The sequence below is a fragment of the Brachycentrus maculatus genome, unplaced genomic scaffold (genome assembly GCF_059751285.1).
Source record: "Brachycentrus maculatus isolate JH-2025_06_01 unplaced genomic scaffold, ASM5975128v1 h1tg000253l, whole genome shotgun sequence".
Taxonomy (NCBI): Eukaryota; Metazoa; Arthropoda; class Insecta; order Trichoptera; family Brachycentridae; genus Brachycentrus; species Brachycentrus maculatus.
The window spans coordinates 235,606-262,514 of NW_028281004.1; the positions used below are offsets into that span (position 1 = coordinate 235,606).

Consider the following 26,909-nt stretch of genomic DNA (forward strand, 5'->3'; position numbering starts at 1 on the left):
AAAAAAAAGAAGAAAAAAAATAAAAAAACAACATAAAATAAATTAAAATATGTTTAAAAAAATAAAATAATCGACATACGTAAACAGTATGAAAACAAAAAGCGGAATTTTGTGTATTATTTCATGTACCTTATGACATTCTCCTTATCCCAATATACCAAGATAACAACAGGTCGTAAGCCTTGTAAATACCTAGACTTCCATATTCTTCTTCATCTATGTTGAGATTTAAAAAAAAAATTGAAGGATTCAGAACGCCGGACTGACCTGGGAGGAAGCCAATGAAATTTGCGCATGGCTTGAAGACAAATTGTAGCGGCCATATGCTCCACCTAAGATGGAACGTGATGAAGAAGAGATAATTGCTCTAAGAAACTATGCAACTATGTGAAGATATCGCTCACTCCTTTCAAGAACGTCATAAATAAAAAAAAATTGATTTTTCAGGAGAAGGTTTTTAATGTTTAAAAATATAACACAATGTATTAAAAATAAATATCAAGCCACTTGTTGAACTTTTTACTATGCAACAGATCTTTTTAGTTACACCTGAAGGTTTTTTTTTTCATCGGAAAAATATTTAGTTTATTTAAAAAAATAATTTAACAATACCTTTTCTACAAAATGCAACAACAACATTTTCTGCCCTGTAGCAGGTAAATATTAAGTTAAAAATATGCCTCTTTTGCTGGGATATAGTACATTTTCTTGGCATTCCGAAAACATGCACAACTGAAAATTGACGATTTTCGATTTATGACGTTCTTGAAAGGAGTGAGCGATATGTGAATGGTTGATTGGAAACGCGATGACTGACCATTCTTTGTAAATGTCTTTGCACTGTTCCGTGTCTGTCTGCTGTGCTGGTCGGGGTTGTGGGCGTCTGTGTACCGGTCAGAGTCGGAACTATCTGACTAATTGAACTAAACACTAATCCCTTCAACTGCCTGCACCGGGGTACTTCTAAAAAATTTGGTGATGGATTTACAATCTTGTATTTATTTAGATTGGCAGTGGCAGGTATATTGAAAGGTTTTAAATGTAAATTCACAGTAAAATCGGGATACAATTTTAAATTGTTTCACATTTTCAATAAATTTCGCAGCTTAGTTAAAAAAAAAAAAATGCTTAGCAAGAGCAGATATGTCAGGAAGCCTAGAAGATGCTTCTGTATCAAATCTGGGCATGCGGTGGGACAGCTTTCAAAACGTGAAGATATCCATTGATTGTTGATCTGTTTCATATGGACTTTCCAACGTGTCTGGTTGTGGTCCCGTGGTTAGTGTCGCGGACTCTTAAGTCAGAGTTTCTCAGTTCGAACCCACTCTACCACAATTTGATACTTATTTCTAATAATGAGCCGCTTAGGCTCACAGAAATAGTATGAAATTGAAATATTTGTGTAAATAATAAAAACACAAATATTTCGCTTTTCTTTTAATAAAAAAAAAATAAAAAATCTTTTATTTTATTAACATACATACCTTTTTTTTTGAGGTCAAGGGATCTTGAATCCCTTATGTCATTGCGACCATATTAGGTCTATTGCGACCTCCCTCTGTATTACAGCTAGTGGCCAAGACTTACGTGAGTCATGTAACTCACGACCTATCTTGGTGGTAGGAGCTTCACCTTCTCGGAGTCCAGTAAAGGTCTTGACGATGATGTGACTTGGTTTGCGAGCGATTGCGTCACAATTATAGAGAATGTGGATTGGCATTTCGTTATCCTCCATACAAAATCTGCATACTGGGGAGTCATGAAGTCCAATTTTTGTCATGTGTTTCCTCAGTCCGCAAGGTCCTGGTTAGGATCCTTATTTGTTTTTTTCTAAGCTTTAGAGTGGTGAATTTCCACGAGTACCCTGTAATCAGTTCTTTTGCGTGTTTCATCCCTGAGCTGTTGGACCAGATCTCTTGGCTCTTGTCCATGGCCCATACATAGCTTGCCAGAAAATCTTATATTTTATGAACATACATGGCTAGCCAGACGTCCCGGAATGACCGGGATAATCCCGGTTTTCAGACAAAATCACGATACTTCACGTCCCGGTAAATTTTTTATTTGATATTAGATGACAAGAAGTCTAAAAATAATAAACTGAAGGATTATCATTTATTACACTATATATTTTAGTCATTTATTAACTGTACTGTACGCTGGGGGCATCCTGTTGTCCTGGTTGAACATTCCAGAATTCTGGCAAACCTACAAACAATGGATGCAAAGAGTTATAAAAATAATTAACATATCAAATTCAATCTCAATCTCAAATTCTTTTGAGAAAAAAATATTTTCTACCTACTTCAATAAATATTATTTACATATGATTTTTTTATTGTCACATTTATTTACAAGAAAAAAATATTTATATCACTTTGTAATGTCATGTCTAGAACAAGTCGCTTATTATAATAGTTAAAGAAATCATATTGAAGTATTAATGTGAAGATTCCTTTGTTCTTTAATTTCTATATATGTACCTGCTGTATTAATTGTGTTGTGTATTTATAAAAAAGGTTTGAATCGATATTTGTTTAAAATTTTGTGTCTGAATAGATTTAGTCTTATAATCCTTTAAAAATCATAATAATAGGATTTTAAAACATTGGTGCAAATTATGTATTTCCACTTGTTGATGAGAACATTTCGCTCACTCCTTTCAACAACGTCATATATCAAAAATGGTCAATTATCAGTTGTGCATGTTTTCGGAATGCCCAGGAAATGTACTATCTACCAGCAAAAGCGGCATATTTTTAACTATATATTTACCCGCTGCAGGGCAGAAAGTGTTGTTTTTCCATTTTGAAGAAAAGGTATTGTTTGATTATTTTTTTTAATGTACTAAATATTTTTCAAATGGAGAAACAACCTTCAGGTTTTACCTAAAAAGATCTGTTTGCACAGTAAAAAGTTCAATAAGTGGCTTGATATTTATTTCTAATAAATTTTATTATATTTTTAAACTTTAAAAACAATCTCCTGAAAAATCAAGTTTTTTGATATATGACTTTGTTGAAAGGAGTGAGCGATTTGTAGTTGTTAAAACTCATCGTGTTTACATAAATAAACTCAAAGAAGTGGTTTTATACAATTGTTTTACTTGTATATTTGAATCATTTGTGTTATTCCACAAAGTTAATGTCAAATCAATAAATAATCTGATCTATTTATATTGCTACTACTAATATTTTAGTTAGATATATCTTCTTCATATTGTAGTTACGTGTACTTATAATTACATACATAATTTCCTACATCTTAAAAAAGGTATTGTTTAATAATTTTTTTAAATTTACTAAATATTTTTCAAATGGAAAAAAAACCTTCAGGTTTTACCTAAAAAGATCTGTTGCACAATAAAAAGTTCAATAAGTGGCTTGATATTTATTTTTAATACATTGTATTATATTTTAAAACTTTAAAAACGTTCTCCAGAAAAATGAAGTTTTTTGATTTATGACGTTCTTGAAAGGAGTGAGCGAAATGTTAAATGAGTTAACAGTAAACAGCAAGAATAAAATATGGCATAAGTTAAGAAGATTAATAGGCAGACGTAATTTAGATACGTAGCTATTCATATATTGATACGTAGTACATATCAATATATTGATATGTAATTAGCATCAATATATAATTATATCTCTTTTTTCAAAACTTGGGTGATATGTCGCTCACTCCTTTCAAGAACGTCATAAATCAAAAAACTTAATTTTTCAGGAGAACGTTTTTAAAGTTTCAAAATATAATACAATGTATTAAAAATAAATATCAAGCCACTTATTGAACTTTTTACTGTGTAACAGATCTTTTTAGGTAAAACCTGGAGGTTTTTTCTCCGTTTGAAAAATATTTAATATATTTCAAAAAATAATTAAACAATAACTTTTCTTCAAAATGCAAAAACAACTCTTCTGCCCTGTAGCAGGTAAATATTAAGTTAAAAACATGCCTCTTTCGCTGGGATTGCATACATTTTCTGGGCATTCTGAAAACATGTACAACTGAAAATCGACGATTTTTGATTTATGATGTTCTTGAAAGGAGTGAGCGATGTATTAATGGATTTAGATTTCTTTCCAGTGAAAAGGATGTATTGCAACATAGAAAAAGAGTACACTGTGATGGTGACGCCTGCAAATTGGTCGCAGAGACATGTGTTCAGATTTGCTTCCCGTTTTGTGTCGCACTCCATCGTCTACGATCGGACGTTTGCGCTTCTGAACATCCAAGATCTCATGGACAAGGTGGCGGCTTGGAACCATCAGCTGCCACGTGTCACCCCCTACTATGGTAAAGTCATGTTTCAAAAATATATTTGATGACTACTAGGGAAAAAATATGTTTTTTTTTAAATTTATGTTTTACTTGGTAAATACCACTATTTCTTAAAATCTATTTTTACACGTTTTTCGATGCATTCCACATCATTTTCAAACACTGGTTTTTATGAAAATTTGGTATTTACCAAGTAAAACATAAGTTAAAATTGGATATATATTACCACAAAGTGACTGGCAAATCAATTAAAGGAAAAAAGGGTTATTTTAAAGTTAGCTTTTTATAATACCTGTATGGCGAATGGTTGAAAATTAAATGATTTTTATGTAAGGGAGATATTCAGTATAGTATTTTCATGCATATTTTTGTCATTGACTATTCTTATGAATGATTTATTTATAAAACAGAAAAAAATAAAATTTTATTTAAACAATAATTAGTATTTTTTTGGGAAAGTTTTATTATATTTTTATATTTGTTGCGCTTTTCTGACACTGTCGTGAAGTGATCATTATGTTTGGCTGCCGCGCTTGAAGTCCTGGGTTCAATTCATAGAGTGATATAAATAATAAATGTGATTTTTTAATTTAAACTCTGATATTTATTTAATATTGCCCGGGCTAGTACCGCACAAACAAACAGACATACTCAAGCAGGACTTGTTACCTTACCTCCATGCAATTAACATTCAAGTGAACTCTGTGTCAATATGATAGTGACCATCTGAATACAGAGAGGGGTCTGCATATTGGTTTTTTCATCAATATTTCGATTCTCAGCACAATAATGGTTAATTAAGGATAAAATATAACATTTGTTATAATTAAAATGTAACTTTGTTTTAAAAGCACTATAAATATATTTATAGTGATTTTAAAACAAAGTTACATTTTAATCATAAAATGGAAAATCACAAAGTTAGTGCTTCAAATATAAATTAAATAACATTTTTTGTTTGTTTTTTTATCATGTATGTTACTATCTGTCCGCCTCCAGTCAGCACGCTCGGCTACCGTTCTGGAGGACCCGGGTTCGATTCCCAGAGGGGGTGAGAATAAATATGAGTGATTTTTTCACTGTAATATTTATTCAATATTACCATGGACTGGTACTTGAAGAGGAGGGCTGATCACCTTTCCTTCATGTGTAAACGATCAAGTAAACGATCAAGTTACCGACATCATCACCAGTCTGATGATGTCGGTAACGACGAAACCCGGTCGCTGGTCAAATAAAAAAGTGGAAAAGCTAAAAATATTGGTTTTAATCTAATAATAAATTAAAAATGCAATTCCATCACGAAGTGTCAGTGGATAATATAAATCGATCAAGATAACACTGCGTTTATATGACGCAGTGCCCTATGCACCATTGGGGTGCGGATAAGGGTTTTATTATTATTATATGTTACTATCTATTTGATTGCAGCTGTGAGGTGCAACAATAATCCAATAGTGATGGAAATCCTGGCGGCTCTGGGAGTTTGCTTCAGTTGTGTCTCCTTACAGGAAATAGAATACACTCTTCGTGCGGGAGTGGAACCGGAGTAAGATGCTCAGTATCAACTATCTATGGCCAATTTAGTCGGGTATTTTTAAAACCGTCCTGTCCGCCTCCGTAGTGTAATGGTCAGCATGCTCGGCTACCGTTCTGGAGATCCTGGGGGGTAAAATAAATATAAGTGATTTTTTCATATATTCAATATTACCCTGGACTGGTACCTGAAGCGGAGGGCTAATCATCTTTCCTTCATGTGTGAACAATCAAGATAACACTGTGTTTATATAACGCAGTGCCCTATGCACCATTGGGGTGCGGATAAGGGTTTTATATATATTTTTAAAACAGATTTTACTAGTTCGATTATCTAAATTTGGTATTTCTTAAACTTCTTCATTCTCTTCTCCGTCTTACTCCTAATTACTGTGGGTTGTGGCCCTTGTGGAAGCAATGACTCTTCTCCAGTTATCCCTTGACTGCGCTGCACGTAGCGCTCCAACCACTGAGGTGCCTGCTCCTGCCTTAACTTGATCGGTCCACCGTGTGAGGATCTTCCTCTCCAGGCTCCCAATCACAATCAGTCGTTCCAGGCTATACTTATACTACACGCAACGTGTTCAAAGAACTGGAGAATCCGTAGTGTACAGACGTTGGCCAGAATAAAGTAGATATTATTTGGGTATCTATGGTAAATTTAGTTGGGTATTTCAAGATGCCAAAAACAAATACTTGTCTGTTTAAGGTGCATAATATTTAGCCTGCCCATGAAACCGCGGACCCACGTCCTGTACTCCCGGCAGCACGGAGTGGATCTTCTCACCTTCGATGGAGATGTTGAACTATTGAAGATCAAACAATTTCATCCGAATGCCAGGTACTTTCGACAAGGAGTTAATTTATACCTTGGATTATATCTAGAATGAATGACAGCGATTTCTTCTTATAAATTGTGTATTTGAGAACTGATGAGATGATTCATTCATTGATCGATTGTCTTATCGATTTGGAAAAATAAACTTAACAAATTGATATATTACAGACTGTTGCTCCACATCAACATAGACACAGATGGAGATGTGCAACAGCATAAATTTGGTTGTTCCTCACACATAGAAGCCCCAGAATTGCTAAGGATTGCAAAGGAACTAAGCTTACAGGTAACCACATTGCACGCACATCTCTAACTAAACAACAAACAATTCAATGGGTATCATTACTTTGGTTTATTAATGGACATTCCCTCTAAAGGTGGAGACTGACCGGAGCATTTCGTCGTAAAGTAACACATTACGATGCGAGCATTCAGGCAGTCAGTACAGCGAGCCGAGCGCTCCATCCATAGTTTCGGATGCTCGCTGATGCTCGCCGCGAGCGATGTTACGACGTTATGTTACGAAGAAACGCTCCGGTCAGTCACCACCTTGAAACTCAAACTAACCTGTCTGGGAGTATGGCCGTACACAGTCATCCAAACAAATCTTTCCTCAAAAGAGTACGGGGGTACTTGAACGGTTGCACTTATAACTAGAGCCTGGTGAGATTTATTTCTGAAATGGCACTTGTACTGCCATCTGTGGTTGTATTTACACACTAAAACCACACTTCAGATTATTTTTCTATTTAACCCACAACATTTTACAAAGTTTGTGTGACGTCATCGTAAAGACACTGGTTATGAAATAAAACAATGATAATATTGATATCAATCATGTTTACCGGGTGTCAATACTTTTTTAATCAGGAAAACATGTTGCTTTAATTAAGCATTGACTATGATATGAAATTATGAAAAGTTAAAAAAGTATGAATAAAAAAACTCACTCCCCAGATACAGTCTTGTCTGCAGAAACTTACTCCCGGACAGGTTAAATGATTTTCTAAGCTTCATTTTGGTGTTCATATTGTAATAGGTCGGTGACAAGTAAAGTATGTTGTAAATAAGTGTAAAACGTATATTTAAAAAAAAATCCATATCGCTCACTCCTTTCAAGAACGTCATAAATAAAAAATTGACAATTTTCAGTTGTGCATGTTTTCGGAATGTCCAGAAAATGTACTATATCCCAGCAAAAGAGGCATGTTTTTAACTAAATATTTACCCGCTACAGGGCAGAAAGTGTTGTTTTTGCATTTTGAAGAAAAGGTATTGTTTAATTATTTTTTTTAACATACTAAATATTTTTCAAAACCTTCAGGTTTTACCTAAAAAGATCTGTTGCACAGTAAAAAGTTCAATAAGCGGCCTGATTTTTTTATATTTTTAAATTTCAAAAACGTTCTCCTGAAAAATCAAATTTTTTGATTTATGACGTTCCTGAAAGGAGTGAGCGATATGTTACCTGAGTTGAAATTTTGTTAACATGAAAATTTGGTGGGATTTTTAAGAGTTGTTTAAATTCTGCAGGTAGTTGGGGTATCTTTCCGTGTGAACGCAAGACCCGGTAACTACAGAAGGGCCATTGAAGTGGCCTCGGAAGTGTTCGGGATGGGAGTGTCCTTTGGGTTCCACATGCACATTCTGGACATTGGGGGGGAATTTCCACACGACACGGGAATCAACATCGGGCCAGTTAGTTTATTTTTATAATTATTAATGGTTTTCAATTCTTCCTCTTACCTTTATACACACCCAATGGTGCATAGGGCACAATATTTTATCAATTCAATGTCACCTTGATAGTTAATTGCTTGAAGGCAAGGTGATCAGCTACTCTCCGGCATTACCATTGCACAGGGAGGCGTCCTGCTCAACATCTTGTCCATGCTCCAGCCCAAAGACAGACCGAGAAGTAGGCGAAATAATACGGCGGGTCCACTTTCCCCCCTTCAGACTCAGCGGATTAAGAACATTTTACTTAAATATTTTTTATTGTCCATTATCATCACTTTCATATCATAATCCATATGGGTATAAGCGCCCTTGAGGTATTATTTTACAAAAATAGCGTTATATAAATCATCAAAGATTATTATTATTACCTGCAGCCATGTGGTCCTTGTACCAGTCTAGAGTGATATCAGTACATTGTTATCGGGCGGTTGTTACATCAACCCCGACCCTAATTACTATGCTAATTAGGGTCGTATACAAATCACAAGTAGCCGCAAACCTAATTCCGATCTGTGCAATGTTTTTTGGCGTATCTCGTTTTACCAAAAGTAAGGAAATAGAACGCTTATAGACCATCGCAAATAATCAAAATAATCAACATGTTTTGTTGTATGGACTTTTCATCACAAGGCAATTGTGAATATGCAGATAGTTTTATTCATTTGATTTTTGGTTATTTGAACTTTCAGACGACGCTGGAAATAAACAATGCGCTGGATTTGCATTTTCCCGTTTTGAATGGAGTGAAAATAATAGCCGAGCCGGGAATATACTTTGTCTCTTCGGCGTTCACCGTCGCCTGTCACGTCCACTCTGCGCGGCGCCCCCTGGACCTCATGCAGGACCCTCCAGAGCCTAACAACGCCTCGCCCAGACAGCCAGACGCGGGGCCAGATGAGCAACAACAACTTGGAGATGAGCAGAATCAAGTGGAGAATGGGACAGAACAACCAGATGAGGGAAATCAAGCCGAGAATGGAATGGAACAACCGATAGATGAGGAGAATCAAGCAGTTAATGGGGTGGAACAACCGGGAGATGAGGAGAATCAAGCCGCAAATGGGATAGAACAACCGAGAAATATGGAAGTCGAACCAAGTAATGTCGAACGCCAGGTCAGAAATAACATTCCCGATGTTAATCGCAACGATAGACAGCCACAAAGAGCTAGAATTATGTACTACATGGACAACGGTATATATGGCTCATTCTCTAGAAGGGGTATTAATATCGGCAATCCTGAACCGCTGGAGGTAAGTTCATCCAAGTATTATTCTAACTAAATATCCTCAAGAAACTCATGTATATTTTATAGTCTATTTATTGTGTTGAAGTTAACCATTGCATTAATGCCTGCATCGCTCCTGTTCTCTTATACGGCTTAAAACATGGCACCTTACAAGGGCCTAGAACAGCCGTTTATTAAGCTTTGAGAATAGGTAAGACGCGTAGGACGCAGCAAATCTTGGTCACAACTGTCGTCAAGAAAAGGCGATTCAGTTGGCTTGGCCATGTACTCCGCATGCCTCCTGAGAGCCGCCATCAAGCTTGCCTCTTTTACAAGGCATCAGGTTTGCGCCGCCCAGGACAACCACTCCTGACAATTCGTCGGCAGTTCTCGTCAGAACTTTGGGACGCGGATCTGACTTGGGAGGATGCAAGGGAGCCGACAGAAAAGCCTGGAGACAGTTTGTGGACTCCATATGCTCCACCTGGGGAGCGGATATGGTTTAATTATTTTTAGCACTGGAGTGCCGCCATAGAGGCAGGATACATGGTTTTCTATACTATATATGAGTGCCGCCGCTATGGCGCCAAGAAAATAAAGTCTTAATACTCAATATTTTTAATATATATTGTTTTTTTTCTACTTTTCAATATAATTAAACCAGAATCATATAGAATTAAATAGTAATAAGTCTCGGGATTTGGTTTAGTTGGCGGTATGCACATACCTAGATACTTTTGAGTGCAAAGGGTTAAAACATAAGTCATTATATAATATTTGAGTAAGGAGTTTGTTTTTCTAATAGAGATATTGCTCTTTTTAAGCGTTTAAGTGCCCTTGAGATAGTATTTTCAGAAAATGGCGCTATATAAATTATCTAAATTTATAATAATTATTATATTACTGCTCGTATTTAGGGAGGAAGTTATGTATGAGGATATGTAGATCACATGCCCGTTGAATGACGGCTACCCGAGCTTCCTTTCAGACCTCTCCAGCATAAACGTTCCATTTCCCACCAACATCTTAACCTTATTAACCTCCCCTAACAAACTTGTATTTAAAATAATTTGTAAATATCTTAAAATGAATTGTATAAATTTGTAAAGGTGTATGATAACTCACTAAACAAACTAACGTTACTAATAAAACTAACCCCACTAACAGGAATACTAACACTTGAAGGATAATAAACCCCACACTGGCTACAACACTCAAGATGGGTGAAAAGCCATTAAAAAGAAGAATGATTTCTTTCATCTATGAATTTATTTAAAAAGTTACAGTAACCGTTTCTCATATTAGGAATTACATGGCACTCCGGAGCCCTGCTGCCTGTGGGGGCCCACGCCGGACGAGGGGGACGTGGTGCTCCGAGAGGCGCATCTGCCCCCCCTGCCCCTGCCCAGTTGGCTGCTGTTCCGCAACATGGGGGCCCACTCCTCGTCCAAGGCTTCCCACTACGCCGGGCTGGGGAGGCCACTCGATATTGCATATGCTTCTAAGAAAACTTGGTAAATATGAACAGATTTTTTCCCACAATTCATAAGTTAGATCAATATTCCTATTTTCAAACCTTCTAAAAAAGTCTTCTTCTTGAAATAGGCCTTGTGGCATATTTTTAAGACGAATTAGCCTCCTGCGATGTGGATTCCCAACTGTTGATCCATTTCTTTGGTGGTCTGCCCGGGAGTCATCTACCTTTGGGACGGATATACAGCGCAATGTGGGGGAGCCTTGATGGTTTCATTCTCCTCTTAAAAAAGTATTTTATTGAAATATTTGTGCATTTTATAAGAAAATCATGTTTATATTTCGTTACTATTTCTTCTTTTTATGTCTTTTTACCCTTCTAGAGTGTTATAACTAGTGTTGAGTTATTCGTATATTTCATTACAATAAAAATCATAAAAAGCATAGACAGTAAGGTAATTGCAGGTTTTCTTATGCCAATCTAAGAGAGAAATAGGTCGACTCAAGATAAAAACTCACCAAAGCTACTGCAAAGAAGATTGAGAAGTAATCATGTATCATTTAATACGATTTGTAATCATTTACCCAATTGCTTATAATTCACAGATAAATATGAAATAAAATAGAAAATATTTATTTTGTTTTATTTTCCAGGGATACTTTATTAAAAAACCCGCATATAAGCGACAGAAACAGGCTTGTTCCCATGTTCACCCCGAAAGAGCAGCCGGCCGCCTTCTCCCTCTTCAAGCCGGCCATCGCGACGCTGCACATCCGGCAGCTGATGAGGACCTTCGGGGAGGCGCAGCACACGCCGGCCATAATGTGCATGTCGCCCATGTACCAGAAGGCGTCGCCAACGTCCACCGTGAACTCTCCGCGGCTCCCGGTGTCCAAGCAGAGACTGACGGAGGCGCTGCGGTCGTGCCTGACGCCGCTAGCGTCACCGCTGCTCAGACCGATCCCAAGACGCGCAGACTGGTCCGATATGAGAAAGAACGTAAGATTTAACAAGAAGGATGACCAAATTCCGGTGTCCGTCAGATACCCCGGCGTCGAAACTTACGACATGCCGTCGACTTCCAATGTCTCTAGCTTTTGCACTCCGCCTCCGGAACATCAAACTCCGGAGTCTACATCTTCTTTGGAACTTCCGGACTCCGCTCAACAGTCCGTCCACTATGTGAGTCCGTGCACTCCTCGGTCCAATGATATAGTCGAGTCCACCGTGATGAATCCTCGGAGAGTTGCCGGAGTGCTGGAGAGGTTGAGGCTACTAGTTCAAGACGATTCCAGCGATGATAGCGATTCTTTGAGTTCGCCGTATAATGCAGATTCGCACGAATTCTCCAGAGATCGTTAAAATAAATCCTATGTTTCTAAGAAATGACACATTCAATTATTTATGTATCAAGCTGGTAACCGAGTAGAAAATTTACATATTTTAAATGTCAGGCCCATATTTTTTATTTATTCACTCTCGCAAGACATGTTTGCCTCCGTAGTATAGTGGTTGGCGCATTTGGTTGCCGCTTTGGAGATCCCGGGTTGTCAAAATAAATATATGTGATATTTTACTTTAATAATGTAATGTTTAGTTGGATTGGTGTCTGAAGCACAGGACTGATTGAGATAACATCATATCAAGTGATGCGGTACCCTATGCACCGTTGCGTAACGGATAAAGGTTAGAAAAACAATGAGTATTAACATAGCAGTGCACAGAATGCTGCATTTTTATTATCATTGAATTATTATTCATTCTTAATTATCTCATAATATATTTCTACATGTCATGTATTTTTTGCTGACCGTTATCTGCTGGTGAAATTGCAAAAACTCAATGGTGCAAAGAGCACTACATTGTATCAATGCAGTTCAACTTTATCGTTGATTACATGATGCCGAGTTGATCAGTTTAGCGCTTCAGGTATCTGTTTAGGGTACTTTCAAGGCCCAGCATTTAATTCCCCGGAGAGGTCACATGTCTTTTAACGCCCAATTTTTTTTAAGAATGTATTTTAGATACTTATTTTGCTTTTTAGAATACTTATAGAAAGTTTATTTTTATGAATTTTTAAACTCCTTTCCTTTCAATAACTCTTTTCTTTTCAAAATCATGAAAAACTTATTTTTTCAATGCAAAAACTGTTTTAAGAAAAGAAAAAAAAATACATAAAATGTTACCTGGATTAAGGGAAAATTAAGTTGCGACTTTTATTTTGTTTTTAGAATACATAAAGAAAGAATATTTTTATTTATTTTTTTAAAATCCTTACCTTTCAATAACGTTTCTTTTCAAAACCATATAATTATTTCGAAGGAAAACTTATTTTTTCATGATTTAGAGAAAATGAAGTTGCGACTTGACGATTGCTGGGCCTTAAAATAAATATTTAGAGTAAAAGTAGTTCGATTCTATTTTATGTTGTACATATTTGACATAATTATGGGAAATATAACGCAGAAATGTATACATTTTTGCCTCTACTGTAGAGTTTTCATAAAATAAGAAACTATTCTAAGGTAAGGTTGTTTTAAGATTTGTTAATTTTCATGGTGAAATACAGTAAAACTATTTTTATAATTAAAATGTAACTTTGTCTTAAAATCACTATTAATACTTTATTATAACTTAATTATAATGTCTACCGGTTTCCAAGCGAACCGCTTCTTTATCAAGACTGATTATTACTAAAACACTATCTATTTGACAAAATTCAAAATATTTTGACGGTTAGGGAAAGAAGCTTGGGTAGATCTCAAGTAGTATTAATCAGTCTTGATAAAGAAGCGGTTAGCTTTGAAACCGGTAGACATTATAATTAAGTGATAATAAAATATTTATATTGATTTTAAAACAAAGTAACATTTTAATTGTAAAATGAAAAATCACAAAGTTAGTGCTTCAAATATAAATTATAAACTACATTTTTTTATACCAATCTTCCCGTGTTTTCAAAATGTTCATGTCATATGTTGTATTGTAGATCAAATGCTAATAAATCCTTTCATATTTACTATTTTGTTATTGAAAAAATATTAACATGTACATAAGCCAGTAAGTACAGGTATGCAATCCCGAGTGCCCTAGCTATTGTGTTACTATCCCCCTGTTCTCGCGTACTATTTCCCCTCTGATTCTTTTCCATATACCAGTAATATCTTTCACTCTTTCAGTTATATAATAATAAAACCCTTATCCGCACCCAATGGTGCATAGGGCACTGTGTCATATAAAAGCAGTGTTATCTTGATCGTTTATACATGAAGGAAAGGTGATCAGCCCTCCGCTTCAGGTACCAGTCCTTGGTAATTTTGAATAAATAATACAGTGAAAAAATCACTAATATTTATTTTACCCCCCTTGGGAATCGAACCCGGGACCTCCAGAACGGTAGCCGAGCGTGCTGACCATTACACTACGGAGGCGGACAAGTTATATAATCTCGTAAAATACCTCATCTCGATAGTGCATAGGGCACTACATCACATAAACGCAGTGATATCTTGATCGTTAACACATGAAGGAAAGGTGATCAGCCCTCCGCTTCAGGAGGGCTAAATAAATATTTTAGTGAAAAAATCACTTATATTTATTTTACCCACTTATCTCCCCCCTGGGAATCGAACCCGGTACCTCCAGTACGGTAACCGAGCGTGCTGACCATTACACTATGAGGTGGACAAATCTGATGAAATAAAAAGACATAAAATATTGCAAAGTTTTTATTAGTCATTGGGACACATTTAACATAGTTCAGACATTTGCTACGGCCGAGGCGGCTTCGGGCGGAGTTCATTGCCCCCCCCCGGACGCCCGAGCGCTCTATGTACAGACCTTATCGCCTAGAGATACACAGTAATCATACGCAAAGGAAAATGGAACACGTTGAGTTGCCACCACTAAATATTCTGAATGATAGCAAAACAAATGAAAACAATTACAGAAATATATTGCAACATTTTGAGTGTGTCCAAATACTTGTTCACAAAATCTGGATTATCTCCAATTACAGGAGTTATTTTCATATTATTTTTTGACATCTCATCAAAGATGAAGAAGAATATGGAAGTCTGGGCATTTACGGGGCTTACGACCGTCATAGGCTGGTTTAAGTGATCACTTTACACACGTGTAACATTCACCAATTCTACCCATTATTGACAACCACACTACTCAAATTCTTGGAAGTTCTATATATATATATATATATATATATATATATATATTAATATAAGAGTTTCTGCTTAATAAAAAGCTTCTTTACATCTCACCAATAGATGTCTCTAGTGAAGTTCTAGTGATTCATGAACAAGGTTTCTAAATTGGTTCATATCTATATATATAGAACTTCCAAGAATTTGAGTAGTGTGGTTGTCAATAATGGGTAGAATTGGTGAATGTTACACGTGTGTAAAGTGATCACTTAAACCAGCCTATGACGGTCGTAAGCCCCGTAAATGCCCAGACTTCCATATTCTTCTTCATCTTTGATGAGATGTCAAAAAATAATATGAAATATATTGCAAATGGTAACCAAAAATAAAGAAAAACCTGTTAATTTACATTCAACAACATGCCAATTTTTCTTGCAATTTTGAGGTTAGGTATCTGTTGTGTCAACAGCGAAGTCGGCAATGCTACTAAACAATTTTAGTTTTATTTGATAAATACCACTATTTCTTAAAATCCATTGTGACGCGTGTTTCCATGCACTCCGCATCATTTTCAAACACCGCAACTATGATACGGTGTTTGAATATGATGAGGAATGCATTGAAACATGTGTCACAATAGATTTTAAGAAATAAGGGTATTTAAAAGGAATTAAAAATAGATCTGATAAAAATATTATTTTAATATTAAAATAATTAAATATTCATATATATTAAAATATCAATTCACAGCATCATCAATTTAAGCAATTTAAGACATTGATAGTTCAATGTCCTGTCAATTTGAACAATTTTAGACATTGATAGTTCAATGTCTCGTCAATTCCAACAGTTTAAGACATTGATAGTTCAATGTCCCGTCAATTTGAACAATTTTAGACATTGATAGTTCAATGTCTCGTCAATTCGAACAGTTTAAGACATTGATAGTTCAATGTCTCGTCAATTTGATCAATTTAAGACATTGATTGTTCAATGTCTCGTCAATTCGAACAGTTTAAGACATTGATAGTTCAATGTCTCGTCAATTTGAACAATTTAAAACATTGATAGTTCAATGTCTCGTCAATTTGAACAATTTAAGACATTGATTGTTCAATGTCACGTCAATTTTAACAATTTAAGACATTGATTGTTCAATGTCTCATCAAATTGAACAATTAAATACAATGATAGTTCAATGTCTCGTAAATTTGAACAATTTAAGACATTGATAGTTCAATGTCTCGTCAATTTGAACAATTTAAGACAATGATAGTTCAATGTCTCGTAAATTTGAACAATTTAAGAGAATGATAGTTCAATGCTCCTCAATTTTAACAATTTAAGACATTGATAGTTCAATGTCTCGTCAATTTGAACAATTTAAGAGAATGATAGTTCAATGTCTCGTCAATTTGAACAATTTAAGACATCGATAGTTCAATGTCTAGTCAATTTGAACAATTTAAGACATTGATAGTTCAATGTAGTTCAATTCGAACAATAGTTCATTGATAATTCAATTCGAACAATTTAAAACATAGATAATTAAATGTTGACGATGCTCTGAATCGATACTATAAACTACAGAAGAGAGTCGAATAGTAGTTCAATAAATTCCACAAAATTCAACAGTAAGTCCCACAAAATTAGTGCCAAACAAATAAATATGTATTGTGTAATAATCGTTCAAAGCTGACTAGTGAATTTGAGCAATTTGAAAGATTGCCACAAGAATGTAGCAGTTAAATAAATAAACCGAAACATGAAAATTTCCTTTAAAAAAAAATCTCATTAAATAAGTACCGAATCCAATAAAATCTAATAAATACCAAAATCCACAGTAAAATTCATAAATTAAACAAAATAAAGCAAGCCCGAATTTCACAATATACGTCGAAAATAAAAACATAGTTTTTAAATCTCTTTGTAACACGTTTGCGGACATTTGTTTTCATACATTTGATACTTTTAGGAGAAGCATATAACTTATTTGTGACCAACACACCTTTTAGATTTTTCAGCAGATGCATCTGAAGCGTTAGTCAAAGTATATTAGCATAAAATTTGTTAATTAAAAGCATTGTTAACTTTGTGGTATGGTAAAATAACACTCTCTTTATCATTCATCGTTAAGCGAATACTTATATAGTTATTACTTTTAAGTGGTATTACACAAAGTGAACGGTGAATGATAAGGAGAGTGTTACGGTAACATATTGTCAAAACGTCATTTCATATTATTGCCCAAAAATAGTATGGCAATGTGAGTACTTGACAAAGTTTTAGCGCTTCAAATGCATCTCCCGAAGAAACTCTAATTTTTAATTGTAGCAATAGTTACAAATGAATCTTTTTATTTGACTGATATAATTTATATAGAGACACAATATCTTTTCCACTATACTTAGTATACAATATATCTTTTCCATTCAGTGTGTTGTTTGGCTGATGGCTATAGCTGTCATTTCCCAAGTGAGAAACATGAATTTGACACAGAACAGACAGCAGTCATGACCGTAAACGTGTTAAAAGCATATTTGAATTAGACAATCCACTTTTAAATTGGTGGCAACATTACAAAGCAAGATGATGGCCTACAACTAATGATATGAATGATTTCATTTTTATGATTATTCTCGCAATCTCTTCTGGTTACCAGATTTAATTTTTAAACAAATAATTAACACATTTTCAATGCGGTGAACAATATGCGAAAATAGTCTATTCTCTTTTTGTAAATATCGAATTCCATAGAAATCATCGCCGTATAGATGAGGATTTTGTTAAAGTGCTTAAAATTTGTATGTTTTGTTTACCATAGACTAGATCACATATTGTTTGATAATTTAAATAAGGAATAACTTCTCGTAGTATGCAAGAAGTCCTGAATACGCTTATCTCACCCCAGACTCTCATTTAAAGTGTAAAGATGGCCACTTCTCATTAATGTATAGGCTATTTCCTAGTAATTGTCTAGGTAGCACTGCATCAATTAAATACAGTGCCCTACGCACCATTGGATACACATAAGAGGAGGGGAGAATATAGATCATCACTTTAAACCAGTGGTCACCAACATAAGAAGAAAAAAATCAATCCAGTGCTTTTCCCAAAAAACTTGGTGACCACAGTTTTAAGCTAAAGGAATTTATAAAAATAAACAGTTTTACGGTAACAGAATACGGTATATATCATTGACACAGGGCAAAATGTCCCATAAAAACACCATCAGCATACAAATAGTTTAATAACAAAAAATTGGCTATTTACACAATATTGCGTGGTAATTATTCAACATTTTTCAATCCTGGTAACCCCGTTTCCAAATGAAAGTAACCTAACCTAACCTAACCTGACCATTTACAAATTAATATATACATTGAAACACGAGGTTTAGTGGGTCAGGAATGTTAACAGTATAAATATGTGCACGATAGGAGCAATGACAAATTGACACCAAGCGAAATAGCGTATGCTCTATAATAAAAAACGAAAGCCTGAATCCCTTTATAGGTTAGGTTAGGATAAATCGATTATCCACCCGCATTTATTCCGACTCCTTTAACCATGCCATTTGTACAAGGCGATATCAAAATACGAGTGTAAAATAAGTATGAATATATGTATAATGCAACAGAGTGCTTGAATAAACGTTACAAAAATTTATGACAGTCCTTTATAGACCATGTCAACAACATGAATTTAGTCACAGTTATACTGCAAAAAGGGTTGCCAGTAAAAATAAACCAAACAGTTCTTAATTAGTTACAATTAGGTACTTATGGAAAATAAAAATTACTCACAGTTTTCCAACCAGGATTTTTTTACTGACACTGTGATATGGAAATGGATTTGCGGCTGGCATACGACGTCTTCGTTAATGCCCATCACACGACATGTAACAGCCCAGTATCCAAAATTTAAACCTTCATCCCTCTGGACTAAGTGTTGACATCATAATGCCTTTTTTTACTTAAAAACTTTGCCATCCAAATAATGATTCTTAACAAAATATTTAATAATTGGCCTATAATGAGCTATATATTGGCTTTATTAAGCCAACAGCATCTTCGTCTCACTCACGCCGGATATTGTAATTCAAGAGAGAGAGAAAGAGAGAGCTTTTGATTCTCAGACATTAAAAATATTAAAAGTATAGTCACAAATGGCATGGGTATAGGAGGCATTGCAATATATGTATTACAAAAAATTCACATTCAATTATCCTTACGATTACAAAAATCATATTTGAGGTATTCTCAAATATTTGACAGGGTCACTTTACAATCGTAATGCTAGAGTTGCCATGTTGCAATTGAAACACTACCAATGATTACAAAGACTCCCTATTTGTATATATGTATATATTAGTGTAACTTTTAAAGTCCAAAAATGTAAAAATTCAAATTTTATAAAATTTATATTTGTAGCACTTTTGATTTGCGTTAAATATAGAAACTATAAAAGGTTACATTTTATTTTTATTTAAAAAAAAATATATATTACTGCAAACTAATTCAAAGATTTTTAGTTTGTAAATAAAATCATACTTTATCAACAACATTTTGAGTGTGTCCAAATACTTGTTCACAAATCTGGATTGTTTCCGATTATAGGAGTTATTTTCTTATTATTTTTTGACATCTCATCAAAGATGAATTTATCAATTTCAATGATTGCACTTTAATTCATATTTTTAACATTCTACACATTTTTAATGTTGGTGTAAATTATACGGTAAAACCTCTCACAATGAGCATAATTCGTTCCAGAATCAAAAGCGTTCGTTAAGCGAAACATTTTTTGTTTTGACTGTTGCGAAAGTCCCGGCTCACAAGTGAATGTCGTGAAAAAAGGACTTGCCCTTTCCCTGTAATTCGTTAAGCGAAATGTCGTTCGTTAATGGAGCAAGTTTTTCACTTTTTTTTTTCGTAACCCGAATCACTCATTATGAGAGGTAGCACTGTATTTTGAAATATTAAACACTCATTTGTTTTTTTTTTTCACTTTAAATAATTAAAACAATAAAAATAAATTATTACATTTCAAATCATACAACAAATATGATACAGTTTCCTTTTAGATTCAGTATTTCAACAGCGTATTAATTATAATACATACATTTTCTTAATTAATCATAGATACAAATAATTTTAGTACAATAATTTTAGATATATCTAGACTTACGTGTGATTTCATTAGTACATACAGTATATAAAAATTATTTTGTGCATTTTAAATATATTTTTGTTGCTTTCTTAATATTTATTTACTTTAAAACATCCAATGAATTCTCCTATATAAAACATTTAAGTAGAAGCTTGTGATACTCTCCATATCATTCATCGTTCACTTTGTGTAATACCACTTTAAAGTGAACGATGAATGATAAGGAGAGTGTTATATTACCATACCACAAAATTAGCAATTAGGATTATTTTAGCGTATCGTTATTTGACTGTCATGAATTGTAAATGTTTCTCTCAGTACTTAAAGTATTGTATATTTTTACCAATGATTTTTGAGTAAGGGTGGAGACTGACCGGAGCATTTCGTCGTAACGTAACGTCGTAACATCGCTCGCAGTGAGCATACGAAGCTATGGATGGAACGCTCGGCTTGCTGTACTGACTATACGAATGCTCGCTTCGCAACGTGTCACAATAACACGAAATGGCTCCGGTCAGTGACCACCCTAACAGTAGTACTATTGAATAGTGCATCACTCGTACCACCCCAACAAATAATTCCATACTGTAGTAGAATGGGCTGACAAAGAGTGTAATCGATTTTTTGGTAATCTTCAGTATCTGGAATGTTAGGTATTTTTATTCGTTTTTTAAAGGTTTATCAGAAGAATTCATCGAAAGGGGAAACAAAATATCCATTATTCAAACATACCGGCTGTCATTCAAAATATTTTATGTTGTTGCAGATAATTATGTTTGGCTACTGTGCTGGAGGTCTTGGGTTCGATTTCCAGGGGAGTTGAAAATAAATATAAGTGGTTTTAAACTCTAAAATTTATTTAATATTACCTTGGACTGGAGCGCAAGAGTGATCACCTTGCCTTCATGTAAGTATCGACCAAGATAACACTGTGTCGATACAATGCAGTGCCCTATACACCATTGGATGCGGATAAAGGTTAGAAGAAGACATGTTTGCCCCTGATGATGACAAGGTTCTTGTCAAAAACCGGTTGGAGAAAAGTACCAATAAAAAGTGGTTAAAAACAAAGTATTTTTATTTTATAAAGTTGAAGAAATATTTTGTTTTTCGTGCTAAAAAAATTATATTTTACAAAACGTATTTATCAAGATAACACTGTGTCAATACAATGCAGCGCCCTATGCACCATTGGGTGCGGATAAGGGTTAGAGAGAGAGAGAGAGGGGATAATTATGTGGAAATTTGTCATTTATTTCCCAATTGAGCCAGGGACCTCCAGCATTGTAACCAAATGCATTTACCGTTACTTTTTCAGCCCAGTAGATGGCTATGTTGAAAGTTTTCACGGCTTAAGAAGGTAATTTTTGAAACTGGCATCGTTCAGCGCTTTTCGAATTGGCAAGTTGGCACTGTTTATAGGAGCCGATACATTTACATATTAAAATGGCAATCAGTATGTTTTTAATAAAATATCAGGTTAATATTGAGTTACTTGATGCGTTATTTCTATCACTTATGGTATGTCCTTAGAGTTACGGTGTGATCGTTTAGAAAAACTACAACGACATATACAAACCAAATAATAACGGTACTATACACACATGTACATAACATCACTGCGGACAGTTGAATGGTGAGGGAAGATAGTGTAAACCGTACTTTTTAGTTGAATTTTTTTTAAGGAATAACCCGCAAAGCCTTTATTTTTGAGGCTTGTCTGCAGGTATGATAGTTAGGAAAGGGAAGGTATATCGCTCACTCCTTTCAACAACGTCATTTATCAAAAAAACTTGATTTTTCAGGAAATTGTTTATAAAGTTTAAGAATATAATAAAATGTATTAAAAATAAATATCAAGCCACTTATTGAACTTTTTACTGTGCGACAGATCTTTTTAGGTAAACCTGAATGTTTTTTCTCCATTTGAAAAATATTTAGTACATTTAAAAAAAAAAATTAAACAATACCTTTTCTTCAAAATGCAAAAACAACACTTTCTGCCCTGTAGCGGGTAAATATTAAGTTAAAAATATGCCGCTTTTGCTGGGATATAGTACATTTTCTGGGCATTCTGAAAACATGCACAACTGAAAATTGACGATTTTCGATATATGACATTGTTGAAAGGAGTGAGCGATATGTGAAAAATACATAACAAATACCCAGACCAATTGACAATGAATATTTCTTGAATTCATTTTGCAATTGGCTGGAATCAAACCCGCAATAACAGTTTCGCTGTACACACTAATCACATTTGAGGTGGTATGGGCACATAAGATGCAGAAAACCTGATCATATTGTGAACCAGGAAATCGCCGTGAATCTTCATTGAAAGAAGTTTAGAGGAAGATCAAAGAATTCATGGATTTTTAGTGGACTTTTGAAAATTACTCATTATCAGGGAAATATATCTTTCTAACCCATTGTCAACTTGAGATGAATGACGTTAAGTCAAGGGTGATATTAAATAAAAATTACAGTAAAAATTACTTTTAATTTTTCATTGCTTAAAATAGATTTTAAAAAAACAATGGTTATCGGTGGTATGTACATCAACCCCGGCCCTAATTAGTATACTAATTAGAGTCGTAAATACTCACAAGTAACCACAAACCCAATCATCTCGGGCGCCTCGCACGCTCTACCAAAAGTAAACAAATAGAACGCTTATAACCATCTCCCGCTCTCTACCAACATTATGTAAAAGATGTTTTTAAGCGTTTCCCGCAAACAATGTTTTAACCGCCCTACACATACGAATGTACGTGATACGCGTCGTTTTTGCAATAACCCTGTGCCAAAAATATTTTATGCGAGACAGAGAGAGGGAACACGCTAACGAAAAATTACATCAGTTCCGTCTGAAAAGCACCTATTATGGCAACAAAAAAATCTGTTTTCACAATTCTGCAGTAAAAAAGGTATTTTTTTCTACAGAATTAACTCAGAAAATAACCCGAAGGTAGGATGGTTAACCGAGTAAAACTTGAATTAAAAATGGATACTACCGCAAACTGACATTTTTTCATTGTTATAAACTGTCTGAATTTGAACTCTATAATATTTTTCATGAGCTCAAATTTTCCTTGATATTAGTAATGTTAGTAAATAAGCACTCACCGACTACTTCTGTCTACCGGTTTCGAGACGTACCCGTCTCTTGGTCAGGACATACACTACAATTTAACAATCATGCGAACAACACTACACCACACCCACTTAGTACTATTCACATACACTATCACTACACATGCAAAACATGCAGAGCGAGTTGTTAGTCCCACCATGCTTTTGGGAAACTAAATAATAAAGTAAAAAATGTAATATAAATATACGCAGGTTGGAACCTATATTAGGATTCAAAGAGAAGGGGGTAGGTTCTGGGAAGTGGGAGGAGTTGAGTTAGGAGCTGATCGGTTCGATGTTACATCGAATAACGGGCTGTATGGAAAATTTATTTGGTTATTTATTAATTGGATGTTATTTTTAATGGATTTTCTAATGTGAAACATTTCCACATTAGAAAATTTCCACATTAATTTCACATTAGAAAATCCATTAAAAATAACATCCAATTAATAAATAACCAAATAAATTTTCCATACAGCCCGTTATTCGATGTAACATCGAACCGATCAGCTCCTAACTCAACTCCTCCCACTTCCCAGAACCTACCCCCTTCTCTTTGAATCCTAATATAGGTTCCAACCTGCGTATATTTATATTACATTTTTTACTTTATTATTTAGTTTCCCAAAAGCATGGTGGGACTAACAACTCGCTCTGCATGTTTTGCATGTGTAGTGATAGTGTATGTGAATAGTACTAAGTGGGTGTGGTGTAGTGTTGTTCGCATGATTGTTAAATTGTAGTGTATGTCCTGACCAAGAGACGGGTACGTCTCGAAACCGGTAGACAGAAGTAGTCGGTGAGTGGTTATTTACTAACATTACTAATATCAATTAAAATGTTTGACCACAAAGTAAATGCTTTGAATATAAATAATATCAAATTTTCCTCATCAATTTTTCTCAAAACGGGGATGACACTATCTTCACCGGAGCCTTTCAATTGTAGATTGAGTTATTGCGAAGACATTTTAAATAAATTCAAAAAACATAAATTTTAGGTTAGAAAACAGCTAATTTAGAGAGAAAAAAATAATTTAATTTTTAATTAATGTTTTACTTGGTAAATACCACTATTTCTTAAAATCTACTGTGACACGTGTTTCGATGCATTCCGCATCATTTTCAAACACCGTATGTGAAGCTAATTCTAAATTAAGAAATAGTGGTATTTACTGAGTAAAACATTAATTAAAAATGGATAGATTTTACCACAAAGTGACTGCCGAATCAATTAATGAAAATAATTTTATCTTGATAAAGATCCTTCCACCATTTGCCACCAAACTTTGAAAAAAATAAAATAAATAAATATATATTTTTTAAACAGCTATGTTAAAAGTTAATTAAATGTCTACGTATATATATGGAAATGTACGATGATCACTGCCGTAAATACAGTTTTATAAAAAGAGGTAATCCTTATGTGCTACTTAGGGTTCATAACCTATAAATAATAATAACAATAGACGCACTTTGCATAGAAAAATTATAACCACAGTTTTTGGTTGTTACGACCAGCTGTGTTTCCGTTGAAGACATTTTACTACAATTTTCAGTGAGTTAATTTAACACGTTGACTGCCATGGGGGTTTTCAGAATTCCGGTCTAAAAAGCCGATTTCATTTAATTTTTCAGAATTCCGGTCTAAAAAGCCAATTTCATTTAATAATAATGTATTATTAAAAACTCTAATTAAAGTACATACATAATTATATTCTGTATGTATTTATAGTAATTTTGATAGATTTAGAATTTTGGCTGATGGTGGCCTTCGTTTGAGAATTTATGAAATACACAGCTTACTCCAATTGATATTATGATCTTCAATCATGTTCGTATTGTATTGTGATTAATTGCCTTAATTACAATACGATACGAATACCGAAACACGGAAAGTTAAAAAAAAGTAAAAACGTGACTGAGGTGAGAATAAATAAAAAGGTTAATGTTACTGTCTTACTGTGGGTTAGTTCTGCAACTGTACAGACTGATTCCTTTTTACTATGTAGTATATTTCAGTTGCCTGTATTTATACTTTTGAGTAACAAATTTGATCCGGAACAGTGCTGATCAGCTGCCTACTCATTCAAATAAGAACATCATCTGATCTTGACTATTCAGTTTGTCTAAATAACTGGAGAAATGGTATAAAAGTTATGATTATTCTAATGGAAGTGACATCTTGGAAGTACAGAGGTGCAGTCAGCAATGAAAGAGTTAGAATAGGTAAGGAGTGTTTGCTTATCCGGTGAATCAAGGCAGAAATAGTTCACATTCATAAGACCCTTCAATACAAAACAGTAAAGTCAATATTAACCTTCAGCCGTCCAGTGGTCCTTTAAGGTGGAGACTGACCGGAGCATTTCGTCGCAACGTAACGTATTAACATTGCTCGCGGCGAGCATCAGCGAGTATCCGAAACTATGGATGGAGCGCTCGGCTCGCTGTACTGACTGCCTGAATGCTCGCATTTTAACGTGTAACGTTACGACGAAATGCTCCGGTCAGTCTACACCTTTAGAGAGAATGTCCATTAACACATTGTAGTCGGGCGCTTCGAACAATAGACTCTAGCCTATAGCGGGTGTTTTTCGCGATCAGCGCAAAAATATATCGCTTTCTTAAAATTGACACAATTTCTAAACCAAATAATATTTTCGATTGAAATTTTCAAAGAAATCATAAATGACATTTGATCATCAAAAATAAATTATAATCATAATTTTTAATTAAGTATTCCGTATTTCACAATTTTAGAAGCATTGTAAACTATAAAAAATAGTCTTCCCCTCCGAGGTATCATTCCCTATACAATGCTAATATATTCAAATAATAACATACCAAACAGTAAACAAAACAGTGCGAGCGGTATGAAAAATAGTCCAATACGTGAAATGGCTCAAACTAAACTTGAGATTGAGATCGCATAAAAACTCTAGATTTTTGGGGATGCCTTTACAAGCGACACACTAGCCAATCCGGACAAGACATCTCAAATAACGTCAACAGACTATCGCCTAGCACCCAGGTAGCAGATTACCCTTCAACGCGTTTTATTTCACGCTGATAACAAACCCGTATATTGCCATTTCCCGCCGATAACCGACAGTCGACAAAAACGGCAAATGCCGTGTCCCGCCGACAACGTGTTAATAAACCAAAGTAATGTTACCCATTGAATTGTTTATTGTTGAGTTAGAGATGTGCGTGCAATGTGGCTACCTGCAAGCTTAGTTCCTTTGCAATCCTTAGCAATTTTGGGGCTTCTATGTGTGAGGAACAACCAAATTTATGCTGTTGCACATCTCCATCTGTGTCTATGTTGATGTGGAGCAACAGTCTG

General features: G+C 34.6%; 1 protein-coding gene across 1 annotated transcript; it reads left to right on the forward strand.

Moving 5' to 3' along the window:
- The first annotated feature begins 2,392 nt into the window (after window positions 1-2,392).
- On the forward strand, window positions 2,393-13,244 carry LOC148306097 (ornithine decarboxylase-like). The gene is made up of 9 exons (XM_088265621.1): window positions 2,393-2,519; window positions 4,087-4,296; window positions 5,713-5,830; window positions 6,527-6,658; window positions 6,824-6,941; window positions 8,189-8,353; window positions 9,085-9,648; window positions 10,929-11,137; window positions 11,751-13,244. Exons 2-9 carry the CDS (start codon window positions 4,095-4,097, stop codon window positions 12,457-12,459), a joined length of 2,217 nt encoding a protein of 738 aa, XP_088121747.1. The 5' UTR covers window positions 2,393-2,519; window positions 4,087-4,094; the 3' UTR covers window positions 12,460-13,244.
- Window positions 13,245-26,909: the final 13,665 nt, after the last annotated feature.